General features: G+C 35.1%; 1 protein-coding gene across 1 annotated transcript in view; it reads right to left on the bottom strand.

The window, feature by feature from the left end:
• Positions 1-16,605, bottom strand: part of LOC118181518 (hemocyte protein-glutamine gamma-glutamyltransferase-like) — a 101,626-nt gene that overhangs the window by 37,466 nt on the left and 47,555 nt on the right. Inside the window, exons 2-5 of the mRNA XM_035350685.2 lie at positions 7,861-8,057; positions 5,372-5,575; positions 4,030-4,302; positions 973-1,091 (exon numbers count right to left, since the gene is read on the bottom strand). Of these exons, the coding sequence (XP_035206576.1) occupies positions 973-1,091; positions 4,030-4,302; positions 5,372-5,575; positions 7,861-8,011 (747 nt within the window). The 5' untranslated portion in view covers positions 8,012-8,057. The remainder of the gene's footprint in view (positions 1-972; positions 1,092-4,029; positions 4,303-5,371; positions 5,576-7,860; positions 8,058-16,605) is intronic.

Here is a 16,605-nt window from a genome sequence, read left to right as displayed (position 1 = left end):
AAAAGCGTCTCACCTTCCATCTAACTTCAATAACCTCTCTTTGTCAGCAGTCTTTAAAACTACTACTGTTCCAAAGGCATCGCCGAGATTATCTCTCCCATCAACAAAAACCTGCACATCACAGAAGAAGAATAAATGTAACAGGTCAAAGAACCTAGCCAAGACATCGTAAGCTGTGACTTGCGTTGTGTGTAAATATTTGTAAATATATCCAACTAACACTGATTAAATGTAACTAACAACGAGCTACAACTGAGGTAAACTGATAGCTCTCATTCTATGCATATGTATTTGTAGTTGTCTTTTGATGTAGTTTTCTTTCTTATAAAAAATGACATAACGTCCACTAAAAAAGAGAAGAGTTAACTTGACAGCCTAACTGTCGAGAAAAAAGATGGTTACTAGTGCAACAATCAGGATGATTTCAAACCCTGTGGGGACTTCACCATGAATGGCGGAACAGGTTTAGTGTCCCAAACACTAGTGCACTTCTAATACTCATAAGGATAATTCTGTAGATGTTCTTGCTATTTAGTAGCATCAGCATTCTATTCTATTTTTTCCTAGAAATATAATTAAAATTAATTGTCGAAAGATTAAAAAAATGCTCAAAAGTCTCATTCAATGTCGGTAATAATATTAAGGGGGAAAGGGGTTTTCCGTTAACTTCGGGTAGCACTTTAAATTGCAATATTAAAGGCGATTAAACTGTATGAAACCATATATACGCTCGTTAAATCTTTTTTTTTTTTTTTTTTTTTCGAATTTAATATATTGTGGTTGCTGGTAAAAGAATAATATGTTAGTACGATTTAAGATAAACTTAATGATATTTTCTTTGAACGTTTATGCAGGTCATGAAGACTTTTCATATCTTGTCTGCGATGTAAATTATTAAAGTATTATAATACATTATGTAAAAATGATTATTAAAAAGAACAACTTTCGTAAGTTTATCATTTTTCAACTCACTTGACCATAAATCCATCTTCTTCCTCGAGGTTCTTTCTGTGTTCCTACGAAAATCTTACCGACGTCATTCAGAACGTATTCTCTTCTGGCATCTTCTTTTTCCAAATATACGGTATCCTCTACCAATTAAAAATGAAATCATCTAAATTTTTAACTCTAAAATAATGTATTAATAAAAGTGCGTACGCACCGAATAATTTTATATTATGTGTATAAGAAAATAAAGCGACATTTCAACACTTATTGGTTTCTGGAATTCATGATAACATTTGCTTGAAGATTAGAGGAACAAAGAGATGTATACAGATTCTGTCAAAATATTTCGATATTCAAAGGTAAAAACATGAGTCAGAAGTTTATAATAAAGTTAAGAACAGAGAAGTTAAGTTAACAGTAAGAGTAAGTTACACATAAGAGTTAAATTGCTAGAGTTACTTAAAGTTTATGTTTAACTTAGAGTGAATTTTATGTTCATCTTAGCGTTAAGTTGAACATAGAATTAAGAACATAAGTTGGAATTTCCTAATATTATAAACGCAAATCATTTCACTTAACAGCATTCAAATTTCCATCATCTGTGATATTATATTAAGCTGCTTTAATTAGAAATGAAAATGCTTAAAAACAGTTATAGCAAAATAAAGGGAGGATAATTATTTAATTTAAAATTAAATTTTCTAATTGCATAATTATGATGCATATCACAAAGTTTTGCATCATGTTATGCAATTACAGAACATAGAATTACAATAACTACAAATAATTTTATTAGTATTATATTATGCAGTTAATGTTAAGTATCACCTGTTTAATACCTGAAAAATTATTTTTAAGAAAAGCAATTCTTTTTTTCTACTCTAAAATTGTAGTAAAGAATACAAAACTTAAACTTGAATTTTAAATTTAAAGCTGTAGTTAAAAGACGAAAAAATACATAAACTAAATTTAAAAAACAGAAAAATATAAATTACAATTAATGCAAATAAATAGTTGCATCCAGTTATCTAAATAAAAGCAAATTATTTTATCTTACTTATTGAAAATAATCATTTGACTACTTATGACGTTTCTGCATCCAAATATACACTTTGTAATTTAAAAAGCGGCATACCAAGAAGGAATTATCCGAATGGGACAAAATCAGTAAGTTTTGACAGTACAGGTTTTGAAACGAAACGCTAACAGTATCATGAGAATTGATTATTTTTAAGAAATACAGCTAGAAGAGGAAAAAAAGATCAGCATAGAATTGGCCCTTCTTTGGTCCTGATGGAAGCTGTTATATGCTCGGCATAGACTGCTTGAGTTGGAGGATGTACCTCTGCGAGATTGCTTGCCATGTGTGTTCCAGCTGACGTGTTACATCAGTGCGATCCAAAGACGAGCAGAGATCCTTGTTCATCACAGCCCAAACGTACTCTACTGAGAAAAGATTTGGCAATCGCGCCGGCCAGAGAAGTATTGCAGAAACACGAAGACTGGCAGGAGAAATGAGAGCCGTGTGCGGACGAACGCTAGCTTGTTGAAATGTAAACCCAAGCGCCTATGAAAGGAAGGGCTACACGATGGAGCGTAAAATCTCGCCGACGTACCCCCGTACTATATGTGACAGGGATGACAACAAAAGGGCTTCGGCTATCGAATGAAACGATATCATATAATTGTAACTCCTGGTTTTCGAGCTGTATGGTGGATGATAGTAGGTGAGTGGCTCACCGATGTTCAGAACGTCCTCGCTGGCCATCGCTCAGTTCGAAACGGATCTCATCTCTGAAAGCAGTTCTACTCCATTGTGTTAGATCCGATACCAAAATTATATTAATCCAGTCCAATTTATGTTTCTTGAAAGATATTGTGAAGTAGATTGTTTTGAAGCACATAGAAGTATCTGTTTAGAGTGACAGATAATTTTGTAAAAGACTTTCTAAGGGAAACTGCGCCTTTTTCAAATTACACATGAAGGAAGCCACGAAAATGCCTATGCAGTAAACTCTTTTTCGACAAGAGGCCCACCAGCAGCCGAGCGGTAAAGTCTCTGAACACTGGTAGTTCGGTCCGAGGTTCGAATCCCGTGAACGAGCTGGCTGCATGGGTGTTTTCGTGGTTTTCCCCATGAGTAACGTGTATACGAGCCAGTTTCCCTTAGAAAGGTCCTCCACGAAGGCATCCCTCCCCTTAGGCAGATAGCCCCCGAGGCTTTGCCGTAATTAAATAACCTAACCTAACCTAACCTTTTCGACAAGATTTGAACCCAGATCGAGATGCAGCGTTCAATGGTGTTATGCACTCAGCCCCTGATAGACGAAAAAGAGCTTATTTGAAAATCATGTTTTGTATTATAGGAAAAGGATGTGCAACATATAGAGAACGCAAAACACCAGAGAATGTTACTTTATTTATGTTGCATAGTTTAAAAAAAACCTTGCTTCAGTAGAAACTTATATTTCTTTTATAATTTTTTATGAATAATTTAACACAATATCCTCTCGCCCGAGTTACGTTGAAGATGAAAAAAACCTGACGTCAAGTGGTATTAAAAGCGAATTACTCAACATATTTTTCTTTTTTAAATGCTTCTTTGCTTAATTTGAAATTTGCTGTTAAAATAACTATTACTTTGAAAGAAAGAAATGATGATATTATTTTCATTAAAAGTGAACAGTTTATTTTATTATTTTAACACTAACCCATTCAGATCAACTGTTCCTAAATGCACCTGAGAATTTCTGAATTTTAAGATATATAAAACTTAGTATTTGTAGATCACTTAAAATTATAAATAAAGTCCATTAAATTTTCTGCCATTTTCTGAACACTGCATATTCTGATAACTTTATATTTCATGAAATATTTATCAGTTTTTAAAAAGTAAATGTCAGTTTTTTAAAAATATTACCTAATTTAATAGTACATTATTGAATTTGAGATTAGTGTGCCTAATTTGGAAACATTATTGAATTTGAGACTATCATATTTTTTTAAAATTTAATGTAGGAAAACGATATTATCATCATTCTTTTTTCTTTTCAGAATTTCAAATATACATGCAATACATACCTTTGCTCCACGGATTAAAAAGGATGTACACATTTTGTGGTATCTCATAAACTTCAGGTTCGGCGCTGAGGTTACCACCTACATAGGATAAGATTTTCATTTTCCACACTCCCACTGCAGCACTGCCGGCTATTTGCACATCAATAGTTATGACAGCTCCTTCATGCTGATGTGTTCGAACGTCCCACATTTGCCTTTCCCTTGTAAACTGAGATACGCTAGTGATCGGAAGACTTATCAGATTTCCTTTTTGCATCATATACGGTGGTGGACCTGAAAAAAAAAATTAGGCATATTCGTATAACGTATAACATTGATCTATATGACTCAGATAAAATCTTACTTAATCCACGTATACAAACTACTTAATACGTAATCCACTTATACAGACATTAGGTTATTTCGATGCTGGAGCAATGCCCTCGCCGGGACTCGAACCTCGGACCTCTCGAATACGGGCCGAGTCTGCTAACCATTACACCACGAAGGCATGCTAAGAACTTGGGAGAAATAACTTATATGCTCCTCCATTTAAAGGGCGACTGATGATTAGGAAACCCAATCGCCAAATCCTGGTGGTGGAGAATCATCACTCACCACGTTTTTTAGCTCGCTCACCACTGTAGAGACATTAGGTTATTTCAAGCAGGAGACATGAAAAATGAGCAAAGCCCTAACCGGGATTCGAACCTCAGACCACTCGAATAGGCACCGAGTTTGCTGACCATTACACCACGAAGGCATTTTATGAAGGCGGGAGGAATACCTCATACACTAAATCCAAGAAATCCACTAAAATCTATTATTCTTGTATTATTTGCTATTATATATATGTTTGGTACAGACGATTGCAATAAAAATGGAAGTTACGCGTTTTTGAGTTATTCCAGATGCATACATATATACGTATGTACAGACGTACAGATGTCACGAAAAAAGTTCCTTTTTAATCCATTTTACAACCCGTTTGGGGAAAAAGAGTCCTTTATTCTGTCCGTACGTACAAACGTCACGCAAAAAACCGTCCAGATAGATTCAGAACAGTCAAAATGGACGTTTTAGTTTAAATATTACTGAAATTAGTTAGTCCATTAGGGCGAAAATAATGAAAGATAATTTATAGCGTAACGTGATTTTAGAAGTGGAACGATTGGGAAAAGCGTTTTTAAAATCAAAATTAGTACTTACAGCAATGCTACAATTTGAAAGCAGAAACTGGATTTGATTCAAATTCTTTTATAAAGAAGAAAAGTATTTATGTATTTTCTCTTTTGTATGTGGTCTGTAATTAATACAAATATATAAAAATATGATTAAATTAGTAATATTTATAAATTCTTACCGAATTCGAAGTGTAATCTAACTGTGTCGAGTTGAGGATTGAAGATCTTCTTGAACCTTATCGCCATATAGAAAGTCTGGCCTCTGCGAACGATGAGCGAAGAGTCTTTCGAATCCAGAAGTTCATAAAGGTGAGTGTTATGAAGTTTGGCATTCTCACGGGCGTAGAGTTCTACTCCTTGAACTTGAATAGGTCGGGGGCCCACTGAAGTACAATATCGAAATATTCTCTTTAAATTACATAAAGGCAAATATGAAAGCATATTAAGCATATTTTGTCTTGTTTCTAAATTAGAACAAGGCTAAATTTACGAGTGATAATTAAAAAAAGGATAGAAATAATCTTTATTTATATAAACAGTAGCTTGCTAATTGGAAATTTCTCTGTAAAGGGAATATGCAAAACTTTTATTAAGTGTATTTTTAAATTTACTTTCTGAGTAAAAATTGTAGTATTGAAAAGTTAACATTCTTTGATTTCGTCCTTTATAGCTATGAGTTCATTAGCGATCGTTTAAGTAATATTTAATCACGGAGTCTTTGAGAAATATTTTTATAAGAATATTTGATCGAACTTCTTTTGAATGATAATTGTTCTCCCGATTTAAAATCTGCTATTACATATTTAAAAGGAAATAATAACTGCCTTTTTTACAGTATGGAATAATAATATTTTTGGTCAGCTATCAAAAAATCATTTTCCTTATAATTTTGTTTTAACTCCACAAAGCTACAAAAAGCCTCAAAGACACGTAGTGGCACCAGTCTTACCTTTATTATAATTACTTAAACTAGGTATTGGAAGTTAGAGAAGAGAGATCTAAGCACAAGCAACCGTTACATCGCTTACCATTGACTGAAAAATCATCTTAAAATTCATTTAGCGTTTTACCACAGCAGCGAGAACAGAGTCAAAAATAGATCACTGGTGTTTTCTTCTCGTAACTGATTGCTGAATTGCTGAATACCTTTTTGACCTGAGCACTCCGGTTCAATGGATTCACAGGTAGCAACACCTTTGTAAAAGGATAGATTCCCATTTCTTTGGTAATTGCTACTCTACTTTGCATCAGGTATGGTGGTTTAGCGCATACGACAGCATATCATATATTTTCTGCATCAAAGGTATACTGACAAGAGAATAATACAAAAGCTAGATTTTGAAATCCATTTGCGGTTGTGTTAAGTTGTATGATGCTGTAAAGTTAATTGATTTATAAGACTCCATTTTACATTAAGATAAAGCAACTGCAAAGTTCTGACAACGGTTTAATATATTCAGGCACTTCCATAACTTGCTAGATAACCTGAAAACCGAACACATAGGACTACATCTGATGCCATCTGCTTCACCGAGAGCTTGATGAATTACGGAAGCAAGTCAACGATGCTTAATATTAAGTTCTACAGTTTATGTTCATAAGCTGTATGTCTCACTGCCATTCCGTATTACCATAGACATTCGTACCGGTACATCTGTTGCCATTCTCTAAGAGCTGGATAAATTATGGAAGCAAGTCAACTGGCTTAATATCGAGCTCTTCAGTTTATGTCCATAAACTGTACTTCTCACTGCCATTTCATATTTCTAGATATACGACTATTTGCACTGGTACATCTGATGCCATCTACTAATCCCAGAGCTTCCTAAATTATGGAAGTTAGTCAACTGTGCTTAATATTCAGCTCTTCAGTTTACGTCCGTAAACTATAATTCTCACTGCCATTTCATATTGCTAGATATAAAGCTATTCACACTCGTACATTTGATGCCATCTACTAATCCAAGAGCTCGATAAATTATAGAAGTTAGTCAACTGTGCTTAATATCGAGATCTTCAGTTTATGTACTTAAACTATACTGTACACTGTTCATAAATTATTACTGCTATTTCATATTGCTAGATACACAGCCATTCGTTCTACTGATACATCTGATGCCATCTGCTAAACCAAGAGCTCAATAAATTATGGAAGCAAGTCAACTCTACTTAATATTCAGTTCTTCAGTTTATGTACATAGACTATATGTACCTCTGCCATTTCATACTGCTAGATATATAGCCATTCATACTGTTCATCTGATGCCATCTGCTAATCTAAGAGCTCAATGAATCATGGGAAGCCAGTCAAACATACTTAATAATCGAATCTTCAGTTTACATCCATTAAACGTCCCGCTGGCCTTTCGTCCCACTGCCATTTCTACACACATTCGTAATAGCTGTAGGGCAAATTCGTAATAGCATTTAGTAGGGCGTTTACATTATACATTATCAACTTATCTTCTAAAAATGATGGAAATAAAATCAAGACAAATCCTTATGTGTTCCCTATTAACATATTCTGTTTGACCCTTATATTTGAGGTCATTCTGAATGAGGTAACCTAACCATCCAGCAGTATACTGTATCTGAAGTGTTTGAAGTTCATTCTCATAGAATTATTCTCGCGTTTTGATAAACTAGGAATTGTTCAATAATGATTTACCTCTTAAAGTTGGTTGCGGACCAGCGTGCATTCGCCGTTTCCTTTCTATGTCTTCCCGAAGTCTTGCATACTGCTCCCGCTTGTATGCTTCCTCATTACTAGCGGACTCTATTGGAACATATCTCCCTATGGTACTAGGAGGCCTTGCCATTTTGTAGCTCCTTTAAATGGTTTGGAGTATCAGATGAATATTCGGCCTGCACAAAAAAGGAGAAAGCAAACGTTAACTGTTGCAGCCACAATGCCAAGAAAGTCATTGTTCATTAGATGTGTTAAATCTAATTGAAGTAAAAGTTAAATTCATGTTATTATTTAAATTAGTTGACAAGAAAAAGGCAACTTTTACGTTAATTCAGAAATAATTCAAAACCATAGCATTTTGTACATGCTATAAAAATGTACTAATATAAAAAGAAATGTATTAAATTCGTAATCTGAAAATGTTCTAATATTCTAAAATATAATGAAGAAAACAAAAAAGTCTATTTTTGCAGTGTATTCTCTGATTTGTAAGCGGTTTCGAATATTATGTGGCCGTTGCCTTAAACCACAGTTAAATAACACGGTTACAAAGTAACATTTGAAATAATAACTATAAGTACAGTGTGATCACGAATACTACGATCAGGGTTGAGCCTGTGTCTAACACTTAAACCGACAGTTAGAAAAACAGGTCGTAAATTTATGAAAAACAATATTTTTGTAATCCCGAAAAATTTCGGGTATCATATTTCATCGAAAATATCCATTTCAACCGCTCTCAAAACCAACTGAACGATTGAACGATGTTTTTACGTGACATCTGTATGTCCAGACAGAATAAAGGACTGTTTTTTCCAAAACGCTTTGTAAAATAGATTTAAAATGGATTCAGCAGAGATTTTTTTTTTTTTTTTTTTTTTTTTTTTTTTTGACGTCTGAACGTACGTATTTACTTATGTATCTCGTATAACTCAAGAAAGAGTAGCCATAGAATATTGAAAATTTGTATATGGAATTGCTATAACATGCAGTTGTGCACCTCCCTTTTTCGTTGCAATCGGCTGCCCAAATTATATATAAATATGTATATATATTCCCATTCTGCTACCTGGCTCGGTGAGCTTAGTTTTTTTTCTTATATATTGGTAAATCGTGCATTTTTTGCATTAAAATTTATTGAATTATGTGGTTTTTATGTTCCCTTTGATGTTTTTGTGCCTTTAGTTAATTTGCATGCAATATTTGTAGAATTATCAACAATTTAAAAGTTTAAGTAGCGAGTTAAGCCTAACGAATTGCCATTTGTTTACATTTGAAACTCGGTAGAATAGTGAATTAAGTAAATTTTTCCACCTTCAATCGCTTTCCGCCGAGTGGAACCGAATGTAAACTTTCAGTTTTGTGTACCGAAACATCTGCCTTCTGGCTCTCTGGCGGAATTGCTTGATTTCTTCGCACAAACTCTAATTTTAATTGCAAAAAAAAATTGACTGTTTTAACTCGTTTTATGATTTTCTGTATTTTACAATTTTTACTGAAGGTGTTTTGAGTTCTTATGTATTTTTGCTTTGACGCGAAGTGTGATTGATTTAATTGAACGATAAATATACCTGCAATGAAATTCGAGGAAATAAGTTTAAATGAAATGCAGCAAAAATGTGTTTAAATTAATAGGTCATACAAGGAGGACATGTGGTGCTCACATCAGATTTTTTACATATGTGATTTTAAAAACTCACTTGAGATTTGTTTTGATTTTCAAGATCACCCGTCGCATTTCCAATATGTGCAGCCAATTAAAAGTACTCAAATTTATAAGAAATGTATGCGTTAATTATAAATAGAAGGATTACATATAAATAAATAAATAAAGGGATTTGTCTTAGCGTTTGGAATAATTATAGCCCACAAGACAAAAGTACTTATACCTTGGAGAATAAAAATATTAAAATAAAAATAAGAAGAGTTCAATAACGCCAAACTGAATCAATTGAATGTTGGACTAAAAATTGGTTAATGAAAAATCCCTCCAACTGAATTCAGTTATAAACCTGAAATCATGAACATCACTTGACCATTACTTGGATTTACTCAAAATGAGAGACTGAAAATAGTGACAAGGAAAGAAAGACCCCCCCCCAAGGGTAAAATATTTTTAAATTACCATTTTACCTAAATTATGGTATTCCCCCTATAATTATATATGTTACCGTGAAAGACCGAAATTGGAGAATGTCGATTTTCACCGGAGAATATCAACATTCACCAAATACGTCGGTGAAAGATCGAATATTGCACTACATTCTTGTATATTCGGACCCTCACCGGTGTATGTCGACAATCACAGATATGCTCTGGTGAAAGTCGAAAAGAGAGGTCATAAAGTGCCATAATAGTTTAAGTTGTTGCAATAAATAAAATTTGAATCACATAATTTAGTAAGTTTTTTATTACGGTTATTTTATTTTCTCATTTAGAACGTACTGTATAATTAAGTAAGTTTTTAACTTCTATTATTTTCCTTTCTCATTTTGAATGTATTGTGTGTTTTAGGTTCTCATGTTCTTAAGTTATTTCAAGTCTCAAGTGCGTTTATTCGCGACTGAATTACGGAGAAGAAAATATAATATTGTTATATGTTCAACATTCACCATTAGTACATGGTGAATGTCGACATTGACCGGTGTAAGCCAGAAATAAGAGTATTTGGAAAATATTTCGGACATACACCAAGAGACTATCTGAATGTTGACATTCATCGGTGAAAGTCGACATTCTCCAGATTTCGGTGTTTCACCGTAACATATACACATGTTTGGTTGTTTCAAAACTAGTTGTATAATACTGCTAAAACGCTCTAAACACTGTATCGATCATCATATTTTCATCTTTAAAAATTCTGTATAGATCACTAACGCTCATTCATGTCACATTTATTACACCATTTGCTTTTTACCGAACTCTACTATATGAGACTCAAATGTCGCCACACCTCTGTTACTTAAGAACGCTTTTAGCCTACTTTTTTTTAAAAATAACTTTCGAAAAGTGGCTTTAAAATCGAAAAGCTTTGATATTCCATATACTAACTAATCCAGCGATTTTCCACAGGGAAAATTTCGAATTGATCCGTGAGCTCGAGTTTGTGCGATTAAGTAATAAATATAATAAAGTTTAACTTCTTCCCTTGAGTTATTTTGTGTTTTTAGCAGTTATTTAGCACGGATCAATTCAATTTAGCAAATAATTCATCTCTTTTCTGAATTCTTTTCTAATAAATAAGAGAAAAGAGAATAATTCATTTTTACGCACAGAAAATTTACACAAGATTCCTTGTCAAATTGTCTGTTTGGCATCGAAATAAATTTTCTTTCATACTTGAGTAACAGAAAGAGAATGTAATTAAGGCATTTTGATGTTGAAATGACTATCGAACATGGTGAAAAGAAGGTAGTGATCGATATAAAGCAAAAATATTTCAAACATATATTTTATGAGAAAATGCAACACCATAAAATGTAATGCCAATAACATATGCTTTTTATTCTTACAGTTTTTATACATAAAGCTGCATAATTAATCCGGCATCACAAAAATATCAAAAGTACATTTTTCTTTTTTCTACATGTCAAATTCACTATGGAAAGAAGTTTCAGAATATTTCTGTATAATACGATATGGATGATCCAGTTTTAATAGCATAAAAATCTAGATTAGAATTACAAATTTGTATTATAATTATACGCTGTAAATGTACAGTATTTAAAATAAATCCAAAGCAATTTGCAGTACCAATACTAAAATCTCCTCGAATGGTTTAATTTTGAACTTATAAACACTATAATTTTATCTATTATAGTAATTCAAGCGTAAGTACTAAAAATGCTGTATTATAAAAACTTTATTACACGACAAGAAAATCCTTCGTGATTTCAGGCACGGTGTAGTTATTTTTTTAAAGGCCTTGCGCCACTATAAGGACCGGAAGTAGTGATCATTTCATTATGGAAGCCACCATTGTCTTCTGTGAAGGGACAGACAGTTACAACCATGCCTTCTTCGGGATTCGAGCCCAGGCCCATCGCTACGGTAGTCAAGGTCACTGACCACTATACCGGCTGGGCGGCATGTACAGCTAAATTAAATATACATAAGTGAAATACGCACATGTTTATGATACAATTAAACACCGAATACTGGGACCACCAGTGTTTGAACGAATCTTTGGTAGTCCGACAAAGTTTCAAATCTCGGAGAAAGAGCTGACCACACAGGGCTTTTGGGGATTTTCCCTAAGTGTAATGTAGCGTGAATACAAGCCAAGCTTGCTTTAGAAATGCCCTCCATGAAGGCATCCCTTTTCTTGAAAATTGCCTAATGCGTGCTTTGCTATACAATCCAGTTCAATCCAATACTGAATGAGGCATGTATATTGCTAAATGATAAATCACCTGAATATCGATTACTCACAAATGATGCAAGTAATCGATGTTGCAGAAGATTTTGTTATAGAAAACGCTCTGTTGTGTCATTATACTTGAACTAGAAATAGCCCGGCGGTCATGCGAAATGACCGCTGTTCTAGATATTATAAATTGTAATTAGAATGATTTGTGCAAAGGTGTCTGCTAATTCAAACTGCTTTACCTAGGGCAGGAGGCAAAGACGCCTCTTTACTCTCTGCTCCACGGGATTTCCCCCTTCTACTTGCTTAATTGCTTAAAGTAGAGTGCAAGGAAAGAAATCACTTGCGGTACATTTCTTAAGAGCCACCGCTAGCTCAGTCAATAAAGGTGATTTAAATAATGAAATGTTATTTCACATATCACAGATCTCTTTGTACACAACATTTCTTGTGTAGATCTTTGCATCATTTTTAAGCTCGCCTTGCAGAGGACCATCCATTATTTTTAATTTTACGTCCGTTCTTTCACGAACTCTTGAACAGGCAATATAAAGTTCACCGTGTCCAAATGCAGGCTCAGGTAAAAAAATGCCAACACGCTTAAACGTTTGGCCCTGAGACTTATGGATGGTCATAGCAAAGGCAAGTTTACAGGAAATTGTCTACGTCTCAATTGAAACGGCAATCCTGTGTCGTGTAAAGTTCACCCCATTGGCTAGTACAGTTACGCAAGCAACCAATAAACTATTTGCGACAAACACTTAAGCCGCATATATATATGGGGTGAAGTAACATCATCTCCTCCGAAACGGCTGGCTCCCGGGCTTACCGAAGCACACCGTTGGATTCCGCAGGTCCGTGGCACGCCATTTTGACCATTCGCGTCTTCGTGGGACTTTAATTAGGCGAGATATTAATTAAGAACTAATTTTCCCCTACGTTTTCCCTACATTTTCCACTTTCTTTCTTGGGTTTTCCCTATTAGAGGGATTTGGCTAAGTGCCAAATTCCTTTTTCTCGAATACCTACGGAACGACGCCGAGTTGAAATTCGAGACGCGTGTTCTCGGATTCCAAAAAATTCTCCGAATCCATCGATATCGTTTTCATCTTTGTACCACTTTAATCGGCCGAGATATTAATTAAAAACTACGGTAACGCTAATTTCTGCGCTTATTTTCCGAAGTGGCAACAAACACTTAAGCCGCTTATGTATATAAAGAAGTACAATACTAATTCTTTAAGACAGCATTTTAGCCTTTATTTTAAATATAGGATAAATTATTTTGCCTTTATTTGGCCTGTTTTATATTACGACGGTTTTCTAGTTGTTGTTGTATATATTAATTTAATTATTTCGTTTTTCGCCGAATTTACTCCGCCTCAAAGGCTGGCGTATAATAGGAACTGGCGACGACGCCCAGATGGCATAGTTGTTAGGGAAGCCTACTTCGGTACCGAAAAGCACGGGTTCGAATCCAGGCGAAGGCATAGATATTTGTAAATGTATAGTGTCTTTGCGGCATGGGGACATTCTAAATATACGTCGAGCCGAAAGTCCACTCGTGGGGTTGGTGGTAGGGAAGAAGGATGGGAGACCCTCGAACCCGTCCCCCCCCGGGGTACTCTTCATGAAAATTGGGAGCGCAATTAAGCGAAGTCATACTATCACCTGTATGTCATACTATCACCTGTCGTGATAGTCATACTATCACCTGTCATAGCAAAGGCAAGTTTACAGGAAATTGTCTACGTCTCAATTGAAACGCCAATCCTGTGTCGTGTAAACTTCACCCCATTGGCTAGTACAGTTACGCAAGCAACCAATAAACTATTTGCGACAAACACTTAAGCCGCATATATATATGGGGTGAAGTAACATCATCTCCTCCGAAACGGCTGGCTCCCGGGCTTAGCGAAGCACACCGTTGGATTCCGCAGGTCCGTGGCACGCCATTTTGACCATTCGCGTCTTCGTGGGACTTTAATTAGGTGAGATATTAATTAAGAACTAATTTTCCCCTACGTTTTCCCTACATTTTCCACTTTCTTTCTTGGGTTTTCCCTATTAGAGGGATTTGGCTAAGTGCCAAATTCCTTTTTCTCGAATACCTACGGAACGACGCCGAGTTGAAATTAGAGACGCGTGTTCTCGGATTCCAAAAAATTCTCCGAATCCATCGATATCGTTTTCATCTTTGTACCACTTTAATCGGCCGAGATATTAATTAAAAACTACGGTAACGCTAATTTCTGCGCTTATTTTCCGAAGTGGCAACAAACACTTAAGCCGCTTATGTATATAAAGAAGTACAATACTAATACTTTAAGACAGCATTTTAGCCTTTATTTTAAATATAGGATAAATTATTTTGCCTTTATTTGGCCTGTTTTATATTACGACTGTTTTCTAGTTGTTGTTGTATATATTAATTTAATTATTTCGTTTTTCGCCGAATTTACTCCGCCTCAAAGGCTGGCGTATAATAGGAACTGGCGACGACGCCCAGATGGCATAGTTGTTAGGGAAGCCTACTTCGGTACCGAAAAGCACGGGTTCGAATCCAGGCGAAGGCATAGATATTTGTAAATGTATAGTGTCTTTGCGGCATGGGGACATTCTAAATATACGTCGAGCCGAAAGTCCACTCGTGGGGTTGGTGGTAGGGAAGAAGGATGAGAGACCCTCGAACCCGTCCCCCCCGGGGTACTCTTCATGAAAATTGGGAGCGCAATTGAGCGAAGTCATACTATCACCTGTATGTCATACTATCACCTGTCATAGCAAAGGCAAGTTTACAGGAAATTGTCTACGTCTCGATTGAAACGCCAATCCTGTGTCGTGTAAACTTCACCCCATTGGCTAGTACAGTTACGCAAGCAACCAATAAACTATTTGCGACAAACACTTAAGCCGCATATATATATGGGGTGAAGTAACATCATCTCCTCCGAAACGGCTGGCTCCCGGGCTTAGCGAAGCACACCGTTGGATTCCGCAGGTCCGTGGCACGCCATTTTGACCATTCGCATCTTCGTGGGACTTTAATTAGGTGAGATATTAATTAAGAACTAATTTTCCCCTACATTTTCCACTACATTTTCCCCTACATTTTCACTCTAGGCTCTTGCCAACGACAGGCGCAGTCTTGCTGTCCTTGCCACAAGGAAATTCGTTGGCTTGTTCTGATGTTGTTGTCAAACAAGTGAGATAAGTCACAATAGACGCAGAAACTGGTGATTTAGAGAACGACCGATAGAGTTTCTGAGTTACTTCATATTCTTTCCTATTCATAATTTCAAACTAGACTCGATTTATTCATTTCACGTTATTACAATTTATATTTACAATAGATTGAATCAGTACGTTCCTGCCTGATATATCTTCTAAGGAAGGAATAATTCATGTTCCTTCTCCTTTTTTTTTTTTTTTCCCATATCAATCCGTTTCTTACGAGAACATGTAAATTACGTGCATCTTATTATTTTCCTTCTCACGAATAGCTTCTGTTTCGTATAACGTGATTTGAATAACTCACTTTAATGAAAGCATTTCAACATCTTTTGAGTTGAAATGTCGACGTGATATAGGTTAGGATTAATACCCTTCCGCAGACTTTTACTTTCATTTTCTTGTTTACTTATTTTAAATCCATTCATGAAGACTAATGTGCTAAACAAAGTTGTAAATGAAAGACGTGCTGCGCTGTATAAAACTATTGTTTGATATTTTTCTGAATTTTCATTTGAAGATTTCTTCTTTCTAGCCTATTAAGCTGACAGCATGCATTCTAGATTGAATTTCCATAATTTAAGGCTTGGTTTTCAAACATTCAAGAACTCTTGTAGATTGATAGAAGAAACTGCAGGATTGATGATCCGTGTTTTTTATCAGTGGTAGTTCAAACAGATACTTTCGAAAGGAAAGGAATAGTGTTACTTTTCATTTTCTTTAAAATTTTATTACGTTGTTGGAATGTAAAATTTATGCTGCTCGAAAATCTTGTATTCGCAACCGCATGTCAGCTCTAAAAGGACTGGTTTTGCTTATTGTAAACTATATTTCATACAACATAACCAGTTACACGACGCTGATTTATATTTTATATCCTATTATTATATTTTTTAGTATTGTGTTTTAGATTCTAAAGATTATTTTTCTACACGGCAGAAACCCGTAATCAAATTAAGGGATTCTAAATTCAGTACATTAGTTTTATATTATTGTAGAGTCATTAGGTTTTCTTTATGCTGGAGATGTGAAAAATGTGCATTGTCCTCTCCAGGACTTGAACCTGGACCTCTGAAATACGCGCCGAGTGTGCTAACCGTTACACCACGAAGGCATGCTGGAAGGAG

Source organism: Stegodyphus dumicola, chromosome 12, assembly GCF_044657685.1.
Source record: "Stegodyphus dumicola isolate Sdum_Otavi_A_Nest chromosome 12, ASM4465768v1".
Classification (NCBI taxonomy): Eukaryota; Metazoa; Arthropoda; class Arachnida; order Araneae; family Eresidae; genus Stegodyphus; species Stegodyphus dumicola.
This window is presented reverse-complemented; position numbering and strand designations above follow the sequence as displayed.